The 23,428-nt window shown below is 42.6% G+C and overlaps 1 protein-coding gene across 10 annotated transcripts in view; it reads left to right on the top strand.

The window, feature by feature from the left end:
• The window catches only part of ADGRB2 (adhesion G protein-coupled receptor B2), a 609,344-nt gene that overhangs the window by 397,072 nt on the left and 188,844 nt on the right, over positions 1-23,428 (top strand). For all 10 annotated transcript variants that reach the window (XM_040337071.1, XM_040337074.1, XM_040337076.1 and 7 more), the window contains 2 exons: positions 10,621-10,785; positions 22,650-22,814. In XM_040337071.1, coding sequence (XP_040193005.1) covers positions 10,621-10,785; positions 22,650-22,814 — 330 coding nt within the window. The remainder of the gene's footprint in view (positions 1-10,620; positions 10,786-22,649; positions 22,815-23,428) is intronic.

The following is a 23,428-nucleotide window of genomic DNA, read 5'->3' on the forward strand; positions in this document are numbered from 1 at the left end:
TCAATAAAGTACCGCACCTTTACAGTACGTTTTTCAAAGGTGTCAAACTGTTTACGAGAGCATCTTATATACCATTTGCTATGACTGCTATAAGCTCTACTTTGCCTATATACTTTATGTAAGAGCTATACATTAATTTCAAATGACTGTCTTTGGACTTTACCTGCAGGGCCGGATTAACAATGGGGCTGATGGAGCTGCAGCTCCAGGCCCCCATCACAATGTAGGCCCAAATGTCTCTCACAGTGTCCGGCCGACGGCCGCTATATAATACATGATCGATCCGCATTGTCCAAGCAGCAGGCAGCTGCATTATTCATAGGCCCAATATTGCTCAGCATCATTTAATCGTGGGCTGCGAGTCGCGGGCTGCAGCTAACATAGTTACACAGCAGAGCCGCGAGCCGCGGCTATCATACACAACAATAGAGCCTCTTGCGGCCCGGGCGGTGCCTGTGCGCCGAGGCTGAGCATGCTCCTCCCCTTCAGTACTAAACACAAGCACTGACGTCCTGGCGGCGTGACGTCATCCAGAGGCCGTCCCCGGCGTCCTATGAGGCCTTGCGAGAGGAGTGTGTGCCGCGGTGCTGTGAGAGCCCTCAGCCAGGTGAAGGAGGAAAGTAAGTAAGCCATGACTGTGCGCTGGCCCGCTGCTGGGGAAGTAACTGTCTGACTGTCATACAAGGTATAATTGTACAGAAGTGGGTAGCAGGGTTTTTTTTTTTTTTGGGGGGGGGGCTATATCAGTGCAGGGAGGCAGCCCATTAGTGCCAATATAAAAATGTGACATGAATGAATCATGTGAGTGGAAAAATAAAAAAATATTGAGTGAAAAAAAGTCCATAAAATGTGAACCACAAATTAATAAAGGTAAAATTCATAAACAGTGATCTGTGTCAGATAAGAGTCGTATGAACAGAATTCCTCCACCGAAAGATCACCAATCGTGTAATGTAGTCTGCTTACCACATATATATGACCGCCGTTACAGCGGTCATATCAGGCGCAGGGATATTTAAAGTCTTCCCGGGCAGACTATCTCCAGACAGGATGTATTGAGGGGACCAACCCAAATAAAATTTGCTCCAAGAAGTATATAGCTGAGTTCAAACTCCCATGGAATGACAAATAGAAGAAATCCTTTTAATTTTCACTAGTGCTCCTCTTTAAATAGTAGCAGCAGGAGCAAAGATCAGAGAGGAGATCGTTGTGGAGTGTGAGCTCCTGGGTTCAGTGTCCGGGGACTGTGCGGATTATCGGAGCCTCCACGCTGGGAAGTGACCCCTCCTCCTCCTATGTCGGTGCATCCAGAAGTCTAGACAGCAAAGCAATTAGTACTATCAGGGGGTCAGCAATGGCGGTCTGCGTATTTCTCTACTATTTAAAGCGGATCTCCACCCTAAAGTGAAGTCGCGCTGATCGGCACCCTCCCCCCTCCGGTGTCACATTTTACACCTTTCAGGGGGAGGGGGGTGCAGATACCTGTCTACAGACAGGTATTTGCACCCACTTCCGGCCACACGATACGGGCAAAGGACGGGTTTTTTCCTGGCATCCCGTCCGTCCCCCGTTGTATGCTGGGAACACTCGGCTCCCAGCACACAGCGGGAGCGAATCGGCGGGCGCAGCGCTACTCGCGAATGCGCCGTAGGGAACCGGGCAGTGAAGCCGGAGCGCTTCACTTCCTGGTTCCCTCACCGTGGATGGAGGGGGGAGCAGCAGGGTGACGAGCGATCGCTCGTCATCTGCTGCGGACGGCGCTGGACTCCAGGACAGGTAAGTCAGCAGCTGCAGTATTTGTAGCTGCTGGCTTTTAATATATTTTTTTAGTGGCACATCCGCTTTAAAGAGGAGCACTAGTTGTGAAAATTAAAAGGATTTCTTCTATTTGTCATTCCATATATGTTTCCATTTTGGCACTTTAATGGTAATTAAAATATTTAATATGTTGTAAAAAAAAATAGTTTGTATCTTCATTTTATTTATTTCCATAAAAAGGCCCACCGAAATCCTCAGCCCCAGGCCCATGATGCTCTTAATCTGGCCCTGTTTACCTGTATTTGTTCTGAATTACTATCATGCTCGTATAAAGATCAAAACTATTATAATCCCTTTTTTCAAGAATCTCTGCTTTCTTTTCAAATCACATTCTAACCTAAATAAAAAAAAAAAAAAACACCCAAATAACCCAGCATGTTTCACTGCTTCTTGGCGGCTTCATTGTGGTAACATTTGTGCAATTTGTGCCAAAAACTTGCCAGTATACACAATCCAGATCTTTGTTTATATTTGCACCAATGCACTGAGACTTTTTTGAGGGTTTGTGGTGGTCGACTGCATTTGTTTGTAACTCTGTTAATTGTATATTTCACACATACTGTATACAGAACTGTCCACTCTACATAATAGACAAGTATATTCACAGTGTAACAATAAAGAGCAACAGGATTAATAAACAATACAGGCATACCCCACTTTTAAGTACACAATGGGATTTATTTACTACAGCTGGAAAGCGCAAAATCATTTTTTTAGTCAAGGCACCCTTTAAAATTCACACAATCCAGTGTATTTCCTTTATTCTAAAATGTAAAAAACAAAACTAATAGTTTTAGCTAACTCATCAATATCCACACACATAGGACACCCAGCGTCAGGCCTCGTACACACGACCGAGTTTCTCCGCAAAAACCAGCAAGAAACTTGCTGGGAGATATTTTTTGCCGAGGAAACCGGTCGTGTGTACATTTTCATCGAGGAAACTGCCGAGAAACTCGACGAGCCAAAAAGAGAGTAAGTTCTCTATTTCTTCGATGGGAATGGAGAAACTCGACAGCCTAACAAGGAACTTGACGAGGAAAACGATGTGTTTCGCCCGTCGAGTTCCTTGGTCGTGTGTACGAGGCTTTAGAGGTGGCTTATTCTTCCAAAGCACTTAGGTACTGCCTAGTATTCCAATGTTTTTCTACTCCCTCAGTCTCCTCCCTCACCCTGCTAATGTGACCCCAGTGCTGACAGAGAGGGGCAGGGGAGGGGCAAAAAAGGATGCTGTGCAGATGCATGATGTCCTTCTTATCAACCAATGGCATCATTGGTTGTTACAATGCCAACAGCTAGAAGGTTGTAATGGTGCACAATGAAAACCTGTGGCTTTTTGTAACTAAATGGCAGGTGTCACGACCAGGGGTCAGGCTCGAAGACCAGTTGCTATATCATTAGTGAGACTACCATCAACCAGCAGGATAGGCAATCACTCTGACAGAGGACATGGACTTACCTGAGGTGTGAAGTCTAAGTACTAACCGATGTTCACCAGAGATCCTGATGGTGAAGATAGATTTTGTTTGTGTGTTAGTACCAGGTCACGGTCCTCAGGATCGTCCCACCAGGAGGTGAGCAAACCGGGGTACAGTAGCAGATGAGCAGCTAAGGATCAAACAGAAGCATAGTCAGTAAACAAGACAAAGGTCAGTAATGAGTAGTTGCAGGTTGGGATCAGGCAGAAGCGTAGTCGAGGAACAAGCCAAGGGTCGATAACGAGTGGTAGCAAAATGTACAATAGCAGGAAAGACAACAGCGAGATACTGGCTGAGGAGAGCACAATAATCTGGCAAACAGGAAGTGCAGAGACGTGGCTTAAATCAGGAAATTCATGGGAGGAGCAAAGAGTTCAAGGTTCAGCAGAAGTCAAGGCACAAGGCAGGGTTGTCCAATGGATCAGGGAGGATGCTGTCCATCCTTACAGGTAGCTCAGCGAGAAATGTCATTGTCAGACATAGCAGAGGTCCCAGGTTGAAGACCAGGCCTGTTTCAACTGCTGGTTTGTATAAAACTTTTGGGAAATGTTTAGGCATTTTGCCAAGGCATCCCTGAAGAAAACTGGTGGCACCCCAGGTTGCCAGCATCCCTGGTTAAAAAAAGGTTGCGGTAAAGTAATTTTCTATGGCAAAGCTCCATCCTCTTTGTCTATAGTATTTACCCCACTAATGAAAATTGTGTTTTGAGAAGCACAGCAAAAACAGAACTTCCTATTGCAAGGGTGTAAAAAATTGTTAACATAATATGGTGCTAATATGGAAAAAGAGACATGGATTTGGGTTCTGCTTATACTTTATTAGCTTTTGACAGTCAAAAATTAACAGTTGACCTTATATTTCTTACCAAGACAAGAAGTGGGGAAATTTTTCGAGCTTCTGGTCTCATTATAAGATATAAGGTCATGTTTGGGTTCCAGGTCTCATTAAAAAGCAAAAGGTCAACTGCTCTATGTTGTGTTCATCTATAATCTGACCACTATTCTACTGTAGGTCACAATTAGGGATGAGCTTTATGTTCGGGTCGAACATGAGTTCGACTCGAACATTGGCTGTTCGCCCCTTCGCCGAATAGCGAACAATTTGGGGTGTTCGTGGCAAATTCGAAAGCCATGGAACACCCTTTAAAAGTCTATGGGAGAAATCAAAAGTGATAATTTTAAAGGTCAATATGCAAATTATTGTAATAAAAAGTGTTTGGGGATTTGGGTCCTGCCCTAGGGGACATGTATCAATGCAAAAAAAAGTTTTAAAAACTGATTTTTTTTCGGGAGCAGTGATTTTAATAATGCTTAAAGTGAAACAATAAAAGTGATTGGGGTTGTAAAGGTTTGTTTTTTATTTTCTAAATAGGTTACTTTAAGATTTCCTGCCTCCATCACTCAAATACTTTGTAGGAGGATGGTTCATGTGGGAGGGGTATAGAAGGATGTAGGGCGCAGATAGTAAACATATGTTTTCCCCTTTCAGGGACTTCAGCTGGACCTCTAGATAGGGCTAAAGTGGAAAACTATGACAGAAAATGTCCAGAACAGTGTATTGAGTAGTGACTCACACTTCCTGTAACACCTGACAAAACCATGCTAACCTACTGTATGTAAATTTTAAATTAAGTTTTTAAATTGACAAGTGCCCCTGTGGGAACTAGGGATGAGCCGAACACCCCCCTGTTCGGTTCGCACCAGAACTTGCGAACACACCAAATGTTTGTGTGAACTTTAGAACCCTGTTAAAGTCTATGGGACTCGAACATTTGAAATCTAAAGTGCTAATTTTAAAGGCTAATATGCAAGTTATTGTCCTAAAAAGTGTTTGGGGACCTGGGTCCTGTCCCAGGGGACATGTATCAATGCAAAAAAAGTTTTAAAAACGGACATTTTTTCGGGAGAAGTGAATTTAATAATGCTAAAAGTGAAACAATAAAAGTGAAATATTACTTTAAATTTCGTACCTGGGGGGGTGTGTAAAGTTAGCATGTGAAATATTGCATGTTTCCCGTACTTAGAACTGTCCCTGCACAAAGTGTCGTTTCTGAAAGGAAAAAAAGTATTTTAAAACCGGACTTGCGGCAATAATGAATTGTCGGCTCTGGAAATTCAGAGAGAATTCATTCATAAAAAAAAAAAATTGCGTCGGGGCCCCCCCAAATTCCATTACCAGGCCCGTCAGGTCTGGTATGGATATTAAGGGGAACCCTGCCGTCAATTTAAAAAAAATGACGTGGGGTTCCCCCCAAATATCCATTCCAGACCCTTCAGGTCTGGTGTGGATTTTAAGGGGAACTCCACCCCAAATTAAAAAAAAAATGGTGTGGAGTTCCCCCAAAAATCCACACCAGACCCCTTATCCGAGCACGTTAACCAGGCCGGCCGCAGAAAAGAGGGGGGGACAGAGTGCGCCCCTCCCTCTCCTGAACCGTACCAGGCCACATGCCCTCAACATGGGGAGGATGATGGGGAAAAGGGCCTCTAGATAGGGCCTCATCCCTCACCCTTGCCCGGTGGTTGTGGGGGTCTGCGGATGGGGGGCTTATCAGAATCTGGAAGACCCCTTTAACAAAGGGGACCCCCAGATCCTGACCCCCCTATGTGAATTGGTAATGGGGTACATTGTACCCCTACAATTTCACAAAGGGAGTATAAATAGTTGGAAAAAACACACACACACACACACCGTAGAAAAAAGTCCTTTATTAATAAAAAAAAGAAAAAAAATTCAGCAGTGGTAATCTACCCCCTCTGACGCACCCTCTACTATGTCACTGGGGAAACCCAGTCTTCCCCCTTGGGGGGCGGTGTCACATGACGGGTGGCCCCGCCTCCCCTATATAAGAAATGTCACAGCTTCAGCCACGTCATTCGATGGGCTGTCTCCAGCGGAGAGATAAGGTCGGCGTGGCTGCGCTCTGGATGGATGGATCTTCTCATCGCTGGACCGGAGATCACCCGTCGCTGGATACAGACAACGCTGGAGCAGGGAGCTGGGACCGAGTAGATTACCACCACTGGATTTTTTTTTTTCTTTTTATTAAGGACTTTTTTCTATGGTGTGTGTGTGTGTGTTTTTTCCAACTATTTACACTTCCTTCGTGAAATGGTAGGGGTACAATGTACCCCATTACCAATTCACATAGGGGGGGCCAGGATCTGGGGGTCCCCTTTGTTAAAGAGGTCTTCCAGATTCTGATAAGCCCCCCCGCCCGCAGACCCCCACAACCACCGGGCAAGGGTTGTGGGGATGAGGCCCTTGTCCCCATCAACATGGGGACATCCTCCCCATGTTGAGGGCATGTGGCCTGGTACGATTCTTTTCTGCGGCTGGCCAGGTTAACGTGCTCGGATAAGGGGGTCTGGTGTGGATTTTTGGGGGAACTCCACGCCATTTTTTTTTTAATTTGGGGTGGAGTTCCCCTTAAAATCCACACCAAACCTGAAGGGTCTGGAATGGATATTTGGGGGGAACCCCACGTCTTTTTTTTTTAATTGATGGCGGGGTTCCCCTTAATATCCATACCAGACCTGAAGGGCCTGGTAATGGAATTTGGGGGGAACCCCACGCTATTTTTTTTTTATGAATGAATTCTCTCTGAATTGCCAGAGCCAACAATTCATTATTGCCGCAAGTCCAGTTTTAAAAGACTTTTTTTCCTTTCAGAAATGAAACTTTGTGCAGTGACAGTTCAATGTACGGGAAACATGCGCTATTTCACATGCTAACTTTACATCCCCCTAGGTACGAAATTTAAAGTCATATTTCACTTTTATTGTTTCACTTTTAGCATTATTAAATTCACTGCTCCTGAAAAAACGGCCGTTTTTAAAACCTTTTTTTGCATTGATACATCTCCCCTGGGACAGGACCCAGGTCCCCAAACACTTTTTAGGACAATAACTTGCATATTAGCCTTTAAAATTAGCACTTTAGATTTCTCCCATAGACTTTAACAGGGTGTTCCGCAGCTTTTCGAATTTGCCGCGAACACCCCTAATTGTTTGTTGTTCGCCGAACAGGCGAACAGGCAATGTTCGAGTCGAACATGAGTTCGACTCGAACTCGAAGCTCATCCCTAGTGGGAACTATGAGTATGAGTAAGCAAAGATCTGCTTGCTGAGGAACTATGTACAAATGTATGGTAACAGTCTACGCTGCTGCTATGAGTGCTGGACTGGTTGTTTATTCTCTCTAAGAAGGTAACAATACTGGCAATACTTGAGGAGTGTGGACATTACAACCGGTTTTCTGGAATGGATGGTGCCCTAGTGAGGGAGAGTCTGCTTGCTTGGAGATGGGAGGAAAGGTTCCCATAGGTACATGTACCCTGTAGCCTGGGCCCCCATATTTTATGAGTGCCAAGTCTTCAGCAACACTGGGAATAGCAGGGCCTCTCATAAATGTGTATGAATGATTCCCAGCATGACTTTTCTTCTGAGTAATGTAACACCTGCTGTGACTGTTGATAGTTTGAAGGTTTTTATAGTTGGTGAAAATATCTGTGTAATAAAGTGTATTTGGACTCTGTTGCCCAGCTTAATATAATTTACAAAATAGCTAATAGGGTGCATGGGTAAAAAATATAATGTACAAGATAGTGTATACAGTGCAGGGGTCAGGAGTATACTGTACAGCATAGTGTATGCAGTACAGGGATCAGGAGTATAAATAGTAAAAGGAGAAAATAGTGTATATAGTTCAGGGGTCAGGAATGTCATGTACAACATAGCATGAACAGTGCAGGGGTCAGGAATACAATGTACAACATAGCATGAACAATGCAGGAGTATAATGTACAACATAGCATGAACAGTGCAGGGGTCAAAAATATTATGTACAACCTAGTAAAGGCAGTGCAGGGCCCAGGAGTATAGGAGTATAACATACAACAAGTGTGCAAGGGTCAGGAGTATAAAGCACAATACAGCGAATGCAGTATAGTGGTCATGAATGTAAAGTACGATATAAGCATATGCAGTACAGGAATCAGAAATATACTGTACCACATAGCATATACAGTGCAGGGGTCAGGAGTATAATATACAACATAGTGTATACAGTGCAGGGTCGGGAGTATAATATACAACATAGTGTATACAGTGTAGGGGTCAGGAATATAACATACAACATAACATATACAGTATAGTGGTTAGGAGACTATTGTAACATAAGTGGATGCAGTGCAGGGGTCAGTACTAAACATGCAAATGCTGTTCTGGATTATTCTTATGCAAATCATATAGGCACCATGTAACAGGGGCAGAAGTAGTGATGGACCCAGCATTAGGGAGCACAGCCTGAGATTTGGACTTTAACCGATTCACCCCCGGAATTGGCTGCTCAATGACCGGGCTATTTTTTGCGATACGGCACTGGGTTGTTTAAGCAAATTTTAAGCAATTTTTTTCCTCGGTTTAGATCAATATGTATTCTTTTACATATTTTTGGTATTAAAAATCACAAAAAGCCTATATTGATTGGTTTTCACAAAAGTTAGGTGATAGATTTATGGCATTTTTACTATTATTATTTTTTTTTACTAGTAATGGCAGCGATCTGCGATATTTATCAGGACTGCGACATTATGGCGGACATATCGGACATTTTTTTGACACATTTTTAGGACCATTGGTATTTATACAGCGATTAATGCTATAAAAAGGCACTGATTACTGTGTAAATGTCACTGGCAGGGAAGGGGTTAACACTAGGGGGATTAAGGGGTTAACTGTGTTCCCTAATGTGTGTTCTAACTGTTGGGGGGGGGGAGACGCACTATAGGAGATGACAGATCGTGGTTCCCAGCTTGTAGGAACTCACGATCTGCATCTCCTCTCAAAACAGGGATATGTGTGTTTACACACACACATCTCTGTTCTGACTCTCGTGCTAGCGATCGCTCGTGACTGGCAGTCATTGTGACCACTGGTCACGAGCATCGGCGCCCCCGCTGTGCAGTGGTCACGCGCGCCTCCCGCGGCGCATGCGCGCCCGCTATCTGAGATTTAATTCTTGTGTTTGACATTTTTTGTAATAGTATCCTTCTCAGCAAAGTTCAATACGCAACTTAGTTTCCTAATAGGTAAAGAAATTAATTGTTGTCTTCCGTTTCTGTAGTCTTACAAATATCATGATATGCTGATGAATTGTTCAGTAAACACTCCCGATTGCATTAATGCTGCTGGCTGTCGCTAAAAAATGATCTATGGAAGAATGGGCAAGAGTTGTACAGGAGCTGACACTCCAAACATCTTTGGCCTTGTGTGTTTTCCCATACCCCTGGATAAAAAATGAGCTGCCATCTTGCATACCCCTGAGGTGGCTGTACTTCTAAAACCACAATCTCATTTCCTACTTTCAGCTTTATTTTTGGCTCTGATAATATTGCCATGGTTAGTAAACAGGGGAAATACCTTTTACTGGCAATTCTCAGAGATTTTGGACATATATCAGAGAATGGGATTTAAAATAAATTGAGTATCTATTATCCCAACGAAATGTCGCCATCCCAAACCTCGTACACCTGATTATTTGTAGAATTGATGTGTTTATGTATTTTTTTCAGGAGGGTTACTAGAAAGTGTACAAGAGAAGAAAAACAATCTATTTATTCTATGGTTTAAACTTATTTATTCAACATTTTCCTGGTTGTGATTCAGGCACAAAGTGGTTCCAGCCCCTTCTGATTTATGAGTCCACTTCTTGTATTCGGCTGGAGATTGATGAAGTCCAAGGGTGCTTATGACAGAAAGCATCTGAGTGGGGAATGAGAGGCTGCTTATATGAATATTTATGGGCTTGCTAATAATGCCCTTATGTCAGAGCATTGTGTGTTGTGTGTGTGTGTTTATTTGTATGTGTGAGGCTGCACACATTTCTATTCTCAGCGTGTTAATGCATTCCACCCACAGGAGGAGTGGATTTTAACCATTGTCTTACCCTTGGTAAGTCTATGGCTTTGTTTTGTGATGCTCTCATGGTACTAAAGGTAGAATTCTGATTGGTTTGCATTTGTTCTAAAGGTTGTGCTCATTGTCTCTACAAACCTGTTTAGACAGTCTATGGGATGCACAGTGATGTACATGGAATAAAGAAATCTGTCAGCTTCGCTAATTAAGATAGACAAGCCATGAAATTCTCCAGTGGCAAAATGTCTGACTTAGCAAAACACTTGAATCAAAATGGAAACTAGTAGAATAAACCAGAAAAGAAGATGACATTTTGTACCTAATTACTGTATAAAAGCTTACGAATAATATGTGTTGCCATCAACAAATTTCTCTGTTAACTCACTACTTTCTTTTTTTGGTTTCAGGAGATCCTGCCGCTGAAGGATGGTCACAATGGGGTGGTTGCTCTACAACATGTGGTCAGGGTACACAAGTCCGCACCCGATCTTGTGTGTCATCTCCATATGGGACATTGTGTAGTGGTCCACTGAGGGAGACAAGGACCTGCAACAATACAGCTACATGCCCTGGTACACAAAAATTCTACACTTTTTAGCAGCCATTGCAAATATTATGTTGTTATCTAAAACTAAAGTTGAAGTTGTGATTTGTTCTGTTTTATCTTGTTGTCATATTAATGAACAGCTGACTTTGGACACAATACTGGACAGCATTTTTTCTTCCTTGTATACACATATAATTTAAACTTCAAATTTCTTCCAGAGAGATTCTGACTTTAAGCCTCGTACACATGCTCGGTTTACTCGGCAAGAATCAGCAAGAAAACTGCTGGCAGAGCTTTCTTGCCGAGTATACCAAGCGTGTTAACAAGGCTTTCAAGTTTCTCGTCAAGAAAACTGCCTAAAATCTGGACGAGAAAAATAGAGAACATGTTGTCTATTTTCTCGTTGTGATTCTCGGCAGTGTTTGCCTGCCGAGAAACCAGAGAGTGTGTATCTTTACTCGTCGCCGTGGAAACCCACGCATGCTCGAAATGACTTTGACGAATGCGCGGTAGCTTTCTAGGCATAGGTAGGGTGCAGCAAGATGACGGTGACGGCATTGCGGTTCTTTTGAATGGAGTGTCTGTACACTCAGGCGGCATGAGATTCTTGCCAAGAATCTCGACAGGAAAAACAAGTGTTTTTTCCTGACGAGATTCTAGCCGTTGTGTACAGGGCTTAAGACATAGTAAGGGCCTGTGTTTATGGGTAAATGCAGTATGGAATCAGGGAAATTCAGCCACTATTTGATATTGGTTTAAAATACTTATGAGATTTTAAGTCCCCTGGGTGGTAGATGTTTCTCTCTCCATCCATAGGAAAAGCTCCAGGTAGTGTAATATCATTGACAGCTTATAAAAATAGTAAACAACATAAACAAAGCCAGCTAAAACATTTACAGAGCACACCATCAGTAAGCTTTCAGACAGTGTGTGGCATCAGTCTGCTAGCTCTTACTGACATGTTTCGTCCTATAGAATTTCCCTGGGGGCCGAGGAAGTTTCCTGAGAAAGTCCTACAGCACAAGACACGTTGCGAGGAGTGAGCAGACTGATATGACATGCTATTGGGTGATTGGGGAGGAGCGCCCGGTGTCCAAAAAGAGAAAGATCTCACTTGATGAAAAGTAGAGCCAATGCGTTTTGGGGGAATTGCCTCCCCCTTCTTCAGGGCTGTATTCATTGAAGAGTGGTTATATTTTTGAGAGGGTTAAATTTGATCAGCAGCTCTGCAGCAGCCAGCCTTGTGGTGCAGAGACAGTCCTGACATGCTATTGGGAAGCTTACCAACAGCATCCACTGTAGGTTTTTTATCTGGCTTGCTTTACATTGTTTACGTTTTAATTAAATTGTTAATGATGTTATACTTTTCAAAGCTTTTACCACTTTTAGTGATTGGGGACTGTGGAAGGCCCTTTAGTGAAGGAGGTTTTTTTCTTGATTGAAACAAATGTGTATTGACCTCTGTCTATGCATAGTCCTACTGTCCGGTGAGTGATTACCCAGAGTAATTAGTGGCAGTTGGCGTTCTTCGCATGCTTTGAGATTTTTTTTACACTTGCTAATTTTGAGGGATGGACATTTTTTGGGGGTTATTGAAGATTTGGTGTGGGATATCAAGAACTTTTTTTTTTCCATCATTACTTTGTCTTTATACTGGTTATTCAAAATAGCAAATAAGATAATTAAGAGATGGGATGAAGGTTTACTGCAGAATAACAATTTTAGTAGATAATAGTAAATTTTCGATATCTGTACATCAGACCAAAAAAGAAGGACACCTGAGGAAGAAAGAGGGACATATGAATTTGGTACCAAATGATGAACAGTTGGGAGGTATTTTAATCTGTTGATGATTCATTTTCTCACTGCATAGAAATTAGCAATTAATATTGGGGGTTTCAGGATTAGGAAAGATTTTTCAAAACACTGCTGTGAGGGGGGGGGGGGGGGGGTTATTGGCAATTTCTGTGGTGGAGTAGGGGTAGCTTCTAAATAATATGTAAAGTGTAGAGGAGACTTATCATGAAAACACTGGGGATGATTATTGGAGTTGCAAGAAATGTAATTGTTGAGTAATTTGGACAGTAAAGGGTTAAAGCTACAACTGGGAGTTTAGATTGCACCTGGAAAACATTTAAAATCTTTAGAAGCTAATGAAAAAAAAGTCATGCAGACTGATTGTTGGATGGCTAGAGAGAGTTGTATAATTGCTCAAATGATTATAATATGCTTTTAGATAAATTGATTTGTTCATGTAATTGCACAAATTTATATCTTACAGTTAAAAGGTACACACTACAGTTCTAAAGGCTTTTAGTTCACTGTTTATGTTTACCTTCCCTTTCAAACATTTTTGATCACCTAGACCAGGGTTCCTCAAACTATGGCCCGCGGGCCGCATTCGGCCCGCCAAGGTGATTTACCCGGCCCACAGCACAGACTGTCCCTTTCATAAGATCACAGCACTTCCCCTCCCCTCTGCTACATTATTTACACAAGACGCAAAGCGTGACCGGTCCAGACAAAGGGCGGGACTTTTTGAGTTAAAAAGCGGATAATTGGTTACTAGGCAGTGGGGCGGTCCCAGCAATCAATCATCTGCCTTTCACCTGAAAAATTCTGCGCTTTGTCCGGACAAAGTGTCATGCTTCACGTCTTGTGTGAATAAGGTATGGGAGGGGGGAGTGCTGCGGAGGGGAAGTGCTGCGATCTTATGGAAGAGACAGTAATATCGCTGGAGGGATCTGTGATGGGGGACTCTGTGATATGGGGGGGATCTGTCATATGGGGGATCTATGATATGGGGGGATCTGTGATGGGTGGCTTTGTGATTGGGAGGATCTGTGTTGGGGGGGCTCTGTGATGGGGGATCTGTGATTGGGGGATCTGTGATTGGGGGCTTTGTGATTGGGTGGAGTATGTGATTGGGGGAGATCTGTGATGGGGCTTTATGATTGGAGGATCGGTGATCGGGGGGACTTTGTAATGTGGGAGTCTGGGGTGGGAGGTATCTATGATGGGGGCTCTGTGATGGGGAGCATTGTGATTGAGGGGAGTCTGTGATTGGGGGAGCTTTGTGATTTGGGGGATCTTTGATGTGGAGCTTTGTGATGGAGTGTGTGATAGAGAGGAGTCAGTGATAGAGAGGAGTCTGATGGAGGGATCTGTGATGGGGAGAGTCGGTCATGGAGAGGAATCTGTGAAGGGGGATCTGTGATGGAGATGAGTCTGTGATGGGGGATCTGTGATGGAGAGGAGTCTGTGATGGAGGGAACTGTGATGGAGGGAACTGTGATGGAGAGGAGTCTGTGATGGAGAGGAGTTTGTGATGGGGGTATCTGTGATGGAGAGAAGTCTGTGATGGAGGGAACTGTGATGGAGGGAACTGTGATGGAGAGGAGTCTGTGATGGAGAGGAGTTTGTGATGGGGGTATCTGTGATGGAGAGAAGTCTGTGATGGAGAGGAGTCTGATGGAGGAGTCTGTGATGGAGAGGAGTCTGTGATGGGGGCTCTGTGATAGAGAGGAGTCTAATGGCAGGATCTGTGATGGAGAGGAGTCTGTGATGGGGGTATCTGTGATGGAGAGGAGTCTGTGATGGGGGATCTGTGATGGAGAGGAGTCTGTGATGGGGCTCTGTGATGGAGAGGAGTCTAATGGCGGGATTTGTGATGGAGAGGAGTCTGTGATGGGGGGATCTGTGATGGAGAGGAGTCTGTGATGGGGCAATCTGTAATGGGGGGAGTCTGTCATAAAGAGGAATCTGTGAAGGGGGATCTGTGATCTGTGATGGAGAGGAATTTTTGATGGGGGCTCTGTGATGGAGAGGAGTCTAATGGCATGATCTGTGATAGACAGGAGTCTGTGATGGGGGATCTGTGATGGGGGAGAGTCTGTCATGGAGAGGAGTCTGTGATGGGGGATCTGTGATGGAGAAGAGTCTGTGATGGGGGGATCTGTGATGGGGGAGAGTCTGTCATGGAGAGGAGTCTGTGATGGGGAATCTGTGATGGAGAGGAGTCTGATGGAGAAATCTGTAATGGAGAGGGGGACCTGTGATGGGGAGGAGTCTGTGATGGGGGGTCTTTCATGGAGAGGAGTCTGATGGGGTGATCTGTGACGGGGAGGGGGGGAGTCTGTGATGAATTGATTCTGTGAAATACTAATACATTTATGTTGATTAAAACAGTTTTTTGTGCACTACAAAAAACAATATGTGCAGTGTGCAAAGGAATTTGTTAATTTTTTTTTCAAACTATAGTCCGGTCCCCCTAACAGTGTGAGGGACCGTGAACTGGCCCCCTGTTTAAAAAGTTTGAGGACCCCTGACCTATACTAATATTTTTCACAGCAGTGGATTAAAATGGAAGCAAGCAAAAAAAAACTTCCACTGGGCTTTCCAATAATACAACAGATAACAGTGTTAGGCTTTTCTTATTTTACATTCCTCCAGAAAATCTTACATAGCATCCTTAGCACATAGAGATTAGATGTCCAGAGACTTGTGATCTTCCGCTATTGAACTCATGGACATGCATCATGGACAAAGGTAACACAGCTTTCTACGTCAAAACATACTGTACAAGACAGATAGAAGTGGTGTGAATATAAGGAATAGAAAACAAGCCCAGATTTAGCTTGTTCTTTTTTCGTCTGGTGCGCTTCATATTGGACTTGGACAAAGAACTCTGAAAATCACTGTGATAGTAGAATTCACATTGAAAATATCAACTTTAGCACAGGAACACAGAGTTACATATAATAAGACAAATTGTAAAACTGTTATATACTCCATAGAAGCAACATTTTTTTTTTTTTTTTTTACCTGTGCATCTTTATATTACATTTTATTAATCCCCTGCATGCTAGCCATAGTTTATAGTAAGACAGCCTGTTCTGGCCTAAGGGGCAGAGCAGCAGCTCCGAACATAAAACCAGTAGTAGATTTTATCTGATGCAGGGTTGTATATTTGAAATAATGTCATATTGAATACACAGGTGAAAGTGAATAAAGCATTTATAAAACAAAAAGGTTAAAGATGAACCGTAAGCTAATCAAATATTGTTAAGTGGCATGTACTCTCACCGGCCACTTTATTAGGTACACCTTGCTACTATCGGGTTGGAAGCCCTTTTGCCTTCAGAACTGCCCTAATTCTTCAGGGCATAGATTCAACAAGGTGTTGGAATCGTTCCAAAGAGATTTTGGTCCAAATTGCATGATAGCATCACGCAGGTTGCTGCAGATTTGTCGGCTGCACATCCATGATGCGAATCTCCCGTTCCACCACATCTCAAAGTGCTCTATTGGATTGAGATCTGGTGACGGTGGAGGCCATTGCAGTACAGGGACCTCATTGTCATGTTCAAGAAACCAGTGGTGGTGAGATGATTTGAGCTTTGTGACATGGTGCATTATCCTTATGTAAGTAACCATCAGAAGATGGGGACACTGTAGTCATAAAAAAATGGACATGGCCAACAGTAATACACAGGTAGGCCATGGCATTTAAATGATGCTCAATTGGTGCTAAGGGGCCCAAAGTGTGCCAAGAAAATACCACCACCACCAGCCTGAACCATTGATACAAGGCAGGACGGATCCATGCTAAAATTCTGACCCTACCATCTTATTAAAATTAAATTACTTAAATTAAAACTTTTTTTTTTTTTTTTTTTGTTATGGTTGAACTAGATGGACTTGTGTCTTTTTTTCAACCTGACTACTTATGTAATGTTGCAGCTGGAATCGAGACTCATCAGACCAGGCAACGTTTTTCCAATCTTCTATTGTCCTATTTTGGTGAGCCTGTGTGAATTGTAGCCTCAGTTTCCTGTTCTTAGCTGACAGGAGTGGCACCCAATGCAGTCTTCTGCTGCTGTAGCCAATCTGCTTCAAGGTTGTATGTGTTGTGCGTTCTGAGATGGTATTCTGCATACCGTGGTGGTAACGAGTGGTTATTTGAGTTACTGTTGCCTTTCTATCGTCAGTCTGCCATTCTCCCCTAACTTCTGAGGCCTCGTACACACGACCGAACATGTCTGCTGAAACTGGTCCTCGGACCAGTTTCTGCGGACATGTCCGACCGTGTGTAGGGCCTACCGGACCAGATTCCTGGGCTAGCGGACAGGTTTCCAGCGGACAAAAGTTTCTTAGCATGCTGAGAAACTTGTCCGCTGGAACCATGTCCGTCGGACATGTCCGATGGTCAGTATGACTCATCGGACATGTCCGCTGGTTATGACGTATAACCAGCGGCCCGAAATCCCGCGCATGCGTCGAATTGATTCGACGCATGCGTAGAAGCATTGAACTTCCGCGTCAGAGAATGTCGGTGACGTATACGTCACCGCGTTCTCTGTCCGCGGGGATTTTGGTCTGATGGTGTGTACACACATCAGACCAAAACCTCCCAGCAGACATGTCCGATGAAAACGGTCCACGGACCGTTTTCATCGGACATGTCTGGCCGTGTGTACAAGGCCTGACATCAACAAGGCATTTTTGTAAACACAACTGCCGCTCACTGGATATTTTCTCTTTTTCAGACCACTCTCTGAAAAACCCTACAGATGGTTGTGAGTGAAAATGCCAGTAGATCAGCAGTTTTTAAAAATAATCAGACCAGCCTGTCTAGCACCAACAAACATGTCACGCTCAAAGTCACTTAAATCCTCTTTCTTCCTCATTCTGATGCCGGTTTGAACTTCAGCAAGCCATCTTCACCACTTCTAGATGCCGAAATGCATTGAGTTGCTGCCATGTGATTGGCTGATTAGCAATTTGTGTTACCAAGCATTTGAACGGGTGTACCTAATAAAGTGGCCAGTTATATTCTTACTTGAATCTTGGTGTGTGTTGTGTATTCATCTCATATATGGTCAGTAATCCAGCACTGAACAACTTCTGTATGTTGCCAATGTGCAGGATTTTCATGTAATAAGGAGCAGTCACTGCTTCTCTCTCTTTGTGCATAGTGACTGGTCTTGTACCCAACCCAGGCAGCCTGTAGTGGGTGAGCATGCTGAGACTCACCCGCAGCTCTCCTCTCTGCACAAACTATATGAGGCACAGTGATTACATCCCCAGGTAACTTATCAGAAATACCAACAAAATGAAGGATTTTCCAATATGTGTGCAATAACAAAGATTAAAGTGCCTGTAGTGTTTAGTAGTGCTCAGGGATAAAAGCCTAAACAGTCTAGCTTTCACAAGTAAATTTCTTGCCTACCTTGTAAATATTAGGAATACTGAATTTGATATCATTATGTCTCATATCTAACTATAAAAAAAGGAGAAAGACATTGGTATTATCTCTAAATGAAATGCAGTTATAACCCATGCATTAGTGTAGATCCTTATGCCGCATACAGACGGTCGTTTTTTGTGATGAAAAAAACCAACGTTTTAAAAAATGATAGTGTGTGGGCAAAACGTCGTTTTATGTCTTCAAAAAAACGACAAAAAAAAATTCGAACATGCTTGAATTTTTTGTGTCGTTTTTCAAAACGTCGTTTTTTACTTCACAGAAATTGACCGTGTGTAGCAAAAAACGATGTTTAAAACGACATTTTTACACCCGCGCATGCCCAGAAGCTAGTTATGAAGCAAGCTTCAATGGAAAAAAGTGGTGAAACGTAACCTCGCTTTGCTAGAGCATTGTGAAAAAACTATGGTGTGTAGGCAACTTCGTATTTGAAATTGATGTTTCAAAAACGTCGTTTTATTTCATGATTTAAAACGTATTTTTTTTTTTCATCACAAAAAACGACCGTCTGTACGCGGCATTATTCTACACTTTTTATGTACTGTACAATTTTCGCTATTCATAAAAATGATAGCGCCATTCATGCATTCCTTCCTAAGCTAACTGCCTAACACCAAAGCTGCCATTTTGAAGTATTGCATTTCTGAAATACAAACTGACGTTCACATCATTGCTTCAATTAAGGGAGTGATCATGTGGCAGTAATGTGCAGCCAAGTAGCACACTGTATAAACATGTGCCATCCACTCCGCACGCGATGTAAAATAATAAATGTTTGAATATCTGTCACATTCACATATACACATATGCACTGATAGCTGGAAGAAGTAAACCAACACTCGATGGAGTGTAAGACATATTGTTTTTATACACATAACTAGATTGCATTTATATAGTACACTCTTTCCGTAATGCTTCAATGAGTGCACACATTAGAGCTACTGTCAAAAAATAGATAGAGCAAGTTAGTGAACCAGTACTTCCACTGAAAGTTTAGTATCCGTATACATTGTTACAAATTAATAAGCAGCAAATAATATGTATAGGTATGGGCTGACAGATTCATTATTAAATAATTACTTAAAAGAACATATTTAAATATCTTTCAGGTTGACCTATTACATGATCTTTCCTAAATATAGCCGATATTTATTGGCGTAAAACACTCACTTTTTTACCCTGAAAATAGAGGGTAAACTGTGCCAGCGTGTTATATGCAGGGGGCTATGGAAAGTTTTTCTCCTTAACCTCCCTGGCGGTATGATTCTGTCTGGAATTACGTACCAAAAGCGGTACAATTATTTGCAAGGAAATTTGGCGTTTTATATTGTAGGTCTGTAATTTTTAGGAATAACTCACTTAAATCTGACCAAACAAGAATCTAATAGGCATCCCGGGTATGACATTTTTTTAAAAACAAAATTTTAAATTATAATATAATAAATAATTATAAATAATTATAGCAAGTAATAATATAATTAAAATAAAAAATATTCAATAATGTAATCAACTCAAAATCACTGAAATTTGCTCAGTTGCAGAATTGTTGCTGTCATTATTTTTTTTTTTTTTTATGACGAATTTCCCTGCAAATCGCTATCGCACAATTCTGCAAGTGATTATAATTTATTATCGCTGTTTTCTAGCTGATCTAAAACCAATTTTGACATAAAAAGACACTTTTGGTTGCTATGGACAATCTACAGTTTTCAGGCAGAAAAAAAGGTTTTTATTATATAAAATGACATGCATGACACTGGGCAGGCCACTAGGGACAAGGGGGTGTGTTTTTTTTTACATACAGTACTGCAATCTATAAGATTACAGTATACTGTATGCAATGTGTTTGTTTACTTTTTTGAATTTGGCGCCGATCTCCGCTCCCGTGCGTCGTAACGTCGCAGGGAACGGAGATCGGCGGCACAGGAGGACGCTGTGTGAATCGAGCGAGGTCCCGCTCGCTCACACAGCGTGGTGACATCGCTGGATCCAGGAGAAGGTAAGCCAGCACACGCTGCAGGCTCTGCATGTCTACCCCGAGCGTGACTCGGGGTTACCGATCGTAACATGAAAAACCAACCCCGAGTCACGCTCGGGGATACCGCCAGGAGGGTTAAACTTCCCTCTTAAAGTTAGGGTGCGTGTTAGATGCCTGTGCGTGTTATACGCCGATAAATATGGTATATTTAAATATGGATTACCTTCCTTGTACAGTATGCAATATACCCCTCTCTGGATGGGGCTAAACATGGGATTTAAATGACTTACGTGTATGAGATTTAACCCTACATTAATAAATGGTTCACTTGCAATACATTCATTTTAGCTGAGGCAGCTGTCAACAGGGGGTAAATCTCTTGGTAAATATGAAAACCTCACATGCAGCGCCGATCTTTCTAGGCTGTATCGCTAGGCATCTTTTAACGAATACAGCAGCTTGGCTCGTCTCTCACTATCATAACTAGGATGTCTCCTGCGGAATAATGTGGATCTCTTTGATTTATGTGAAAACTCACCCTCAATCCATTTCTCTTTATGGGCTCCCGTATGACTTTCCAAACTTGCCCACAATAATGTTTGACCTTAATCTGTATATTGTCTCCTTAGGTACTTAAACACATTTATCATGTCGGACTTTATGTGCAATGGAAAACTCTCAAAAGTGTATCTGGGGCACCATAGCAGGTGACTAACCCTTTCTGTGCTATGGAATGCTACATGGCCTGAAACACATTATTTAAAAAAAACATAATACGAATAGAGGGAAAGGGTGTAAAGTACATGAACTAGCCTTGAGAAACTTAAGACAACTGGTTTCTGATTGGTTTGGGGCTACTACAAATTAGTACTTGTTTTACTTATAAATAAAGCTAAATATATCATTTAAAGGGGTTGCAATCCTCCGTGTTTTTTCACCTTAAAGAGGTTGTAATCCTCCGTGTTTTTTCACCTTAAAGGGGTTGTAAAGGTACAATTTTTTTCCCTAAATAGCTTCCTTTACCTTAGTGCAGTCCTCCTTCACTTACCTCATCCTTCGATTTTGCTTTTAAATGTCCTTATTTCTTCTGAGAAATCCTCACTTCCTGTTCTTCTGTCTGTAACTCCACACAGTAATACAACACTTTATCCCTGGTGTGGAGTGTCGTGCTCACCCCCTACCTTGGACTACAGGAGAGTCAGGACGCTCTCTACGTTGCAGATAGAGAAAGGAACTGTGTGTTAGTGGGCGTCCTGACTCTCCTGTAGTCCAAGGGAGGGGGCAAGCACGACACTCCACACCAGGGAGAAAGCCTTGCATTACTGTGTGGAGTTACAGACAGAAGAACAGGAAGTGAGGATTTCTCAGAAGAAATAAGGACATTTAAAAGCAAAATGGAAGGATGAGGTAAGTGAAGGAGGAAAAAAAATTGTACCTTTACAACCCCTTTAATGCATCCTATGTACCTTGTACTCTCCAGCCCCCCGAGCCCCCGTTTTACTTACCTGAGCCCCGAACTTCAGTGGGCGCGATACCGCGCCGCTTTCCAAACGGCTTGTCGGCTTGTCGGCTCTTCATTGGTTAGATTGATAGCAGCGCAGCCATTGGCTCCCGCTGCTGTCAATCAAATCCAATCATGCGGCGCGCCGGGGGGCTATAGCCGCCAAATGAATCACACAGGAGCCCGCCCCACAAGATAACCCCCTCAGAAAAGAGAGAGTTAGCTCTTACAGGGAGGAGCCGCAAGAGCTGCCGTGGGACCCCAGAAGAGGACGTTTGGGGCCACACTGTGCAAAATGAACTGCACAGTGGAGTTTTTTTTTTGTTTTAACTGAACCTTTACTATCTTTAACTTTAAGTCAATAAGATATGAGTCTGCAATTTTTTTGCAAATATTGTACAAAATATCTTGCATTTAACCTATCACGTTAATCCTTTATTTCTCTAAAACAAGTTAATGCTTTAGTTTGTTTAAGGTGTCCTATAAAGTAAAGAATATTTTCTTTAGATTTTAACCCCTCACTAGCAATCTGCCCAACAGCTAACAGTGTCTTTCACATTAATGTCCCCGAAAATGTAATACAACCTCTATAAGTTGACAGCTTAAAAAAGATTGTATAAAACTGTATGTTGAAAAAAGAGCAGGCTGGGTGGGACAAATCCGTTCTATCTGTTGTCACAATCTCTGTCTTTCTATCATTACTGCCTAATTCACAGGCCAAGTATCTTGGTCTCCAGACATTGAATTCCATCATTTGTATCAGGATTCTAAGATTCAAGGAGCAGTACAGGGCAATGAATTCCTTACGCAGCAGTCAAAAGGGGTTAAGAGCCACTGTTCCAGAACCCTGACCCCATCTATCACTGGCTACCTATGTGCCCATGATTAATTCATCTCATTCACTTGAAAGGTTGTTTCCTCCTTCTGTCCTTGTCAAGGGATGTCCCCACTGAGGGTGGAAGATTTCTCGCTTTAGGATGTTTTTATGAGGTTCCACTTAGAGGATGCGATTGCACACTAAATATTATTTATTGTGCGTAGCCTTTGTGCATTTATTTCCAGTGGGAGGGAGACACAGCTGGCTTGTTTGTCTGAGACAGCTAAATTCACTCAGCGTTTCTCTTTCTCTCTCTTTTTGTTCAGCGGAGGGGATATGGCTGGACTGGGGCCCTTGGGGAAGATGCTCAGTGACGTGTTCCAATGGGACCCAACAAAGAAGTAGAAAGTGCAGCAACACAAGTCAAGCTGGAGCAGAGTGTAAGGGACAGCAAACGGACACAAAGGAGTGCAGTAATCCAGAATGTTCAGGTAATTCAGCCTTTAGAATGAGGCAATGTTACTGCTGAAAAGCTGCTTCATGCTTGAAAAGAAAAAGACATGGCAGAGGTTATGCAAGAATATGAATTTTATTTATTAAATGTTTATGCAGGATTATGTAGGAAAGATTTAAATGTGCTCCCTTATTTAGCTTTATTTACTTTGTCACAATCTGATTTATGATGGCCATAGACATAGCAATCTCAACTAGCTTTTGACTAATAGATTAGAAAAATTCACCAGCCTCAGTGTCAATCAAAACCATGATAGATTAAAGTTATCTCCATTTGATTGCCTTTGTTCCATTCAGTTATTTTTGCAACCAAATGCTAGTTTAGAGTTATTCAAATTGCTCAAAAGTTTTATGGCAAGGATTTAGCTGCAGGTCAAGGGTAAGCTGTCACGTGATGATTGATACCCTGTCGGCTACAAAGCCCCGTAGCTGTTTAGATTCCGAATCTTCATATCTAGGAGGCTCTATTATTGGACACAGTAATGTGCTCACAGTAGCTGGGAGAACCTATGAGGTCACAGGTCGGCAGATGTCAATCTTCAGCTGACATCTAACTCCTGACTTTGAAGTTGTGAAGTCATACTCAGGAGAA

The sequence above is a fragment of the Rana temporaria genome, chromosome 2 (assembly GCF_905171775.1).
Source record: "Rana temporaria chromosome 2, aRanTem1.1, whole genome shotgun sequence".
NCBI lineage: Eukaryota > Metazoa > Chordata > Amphibia > Anura > Ranidae > Rana > Rana temporaria.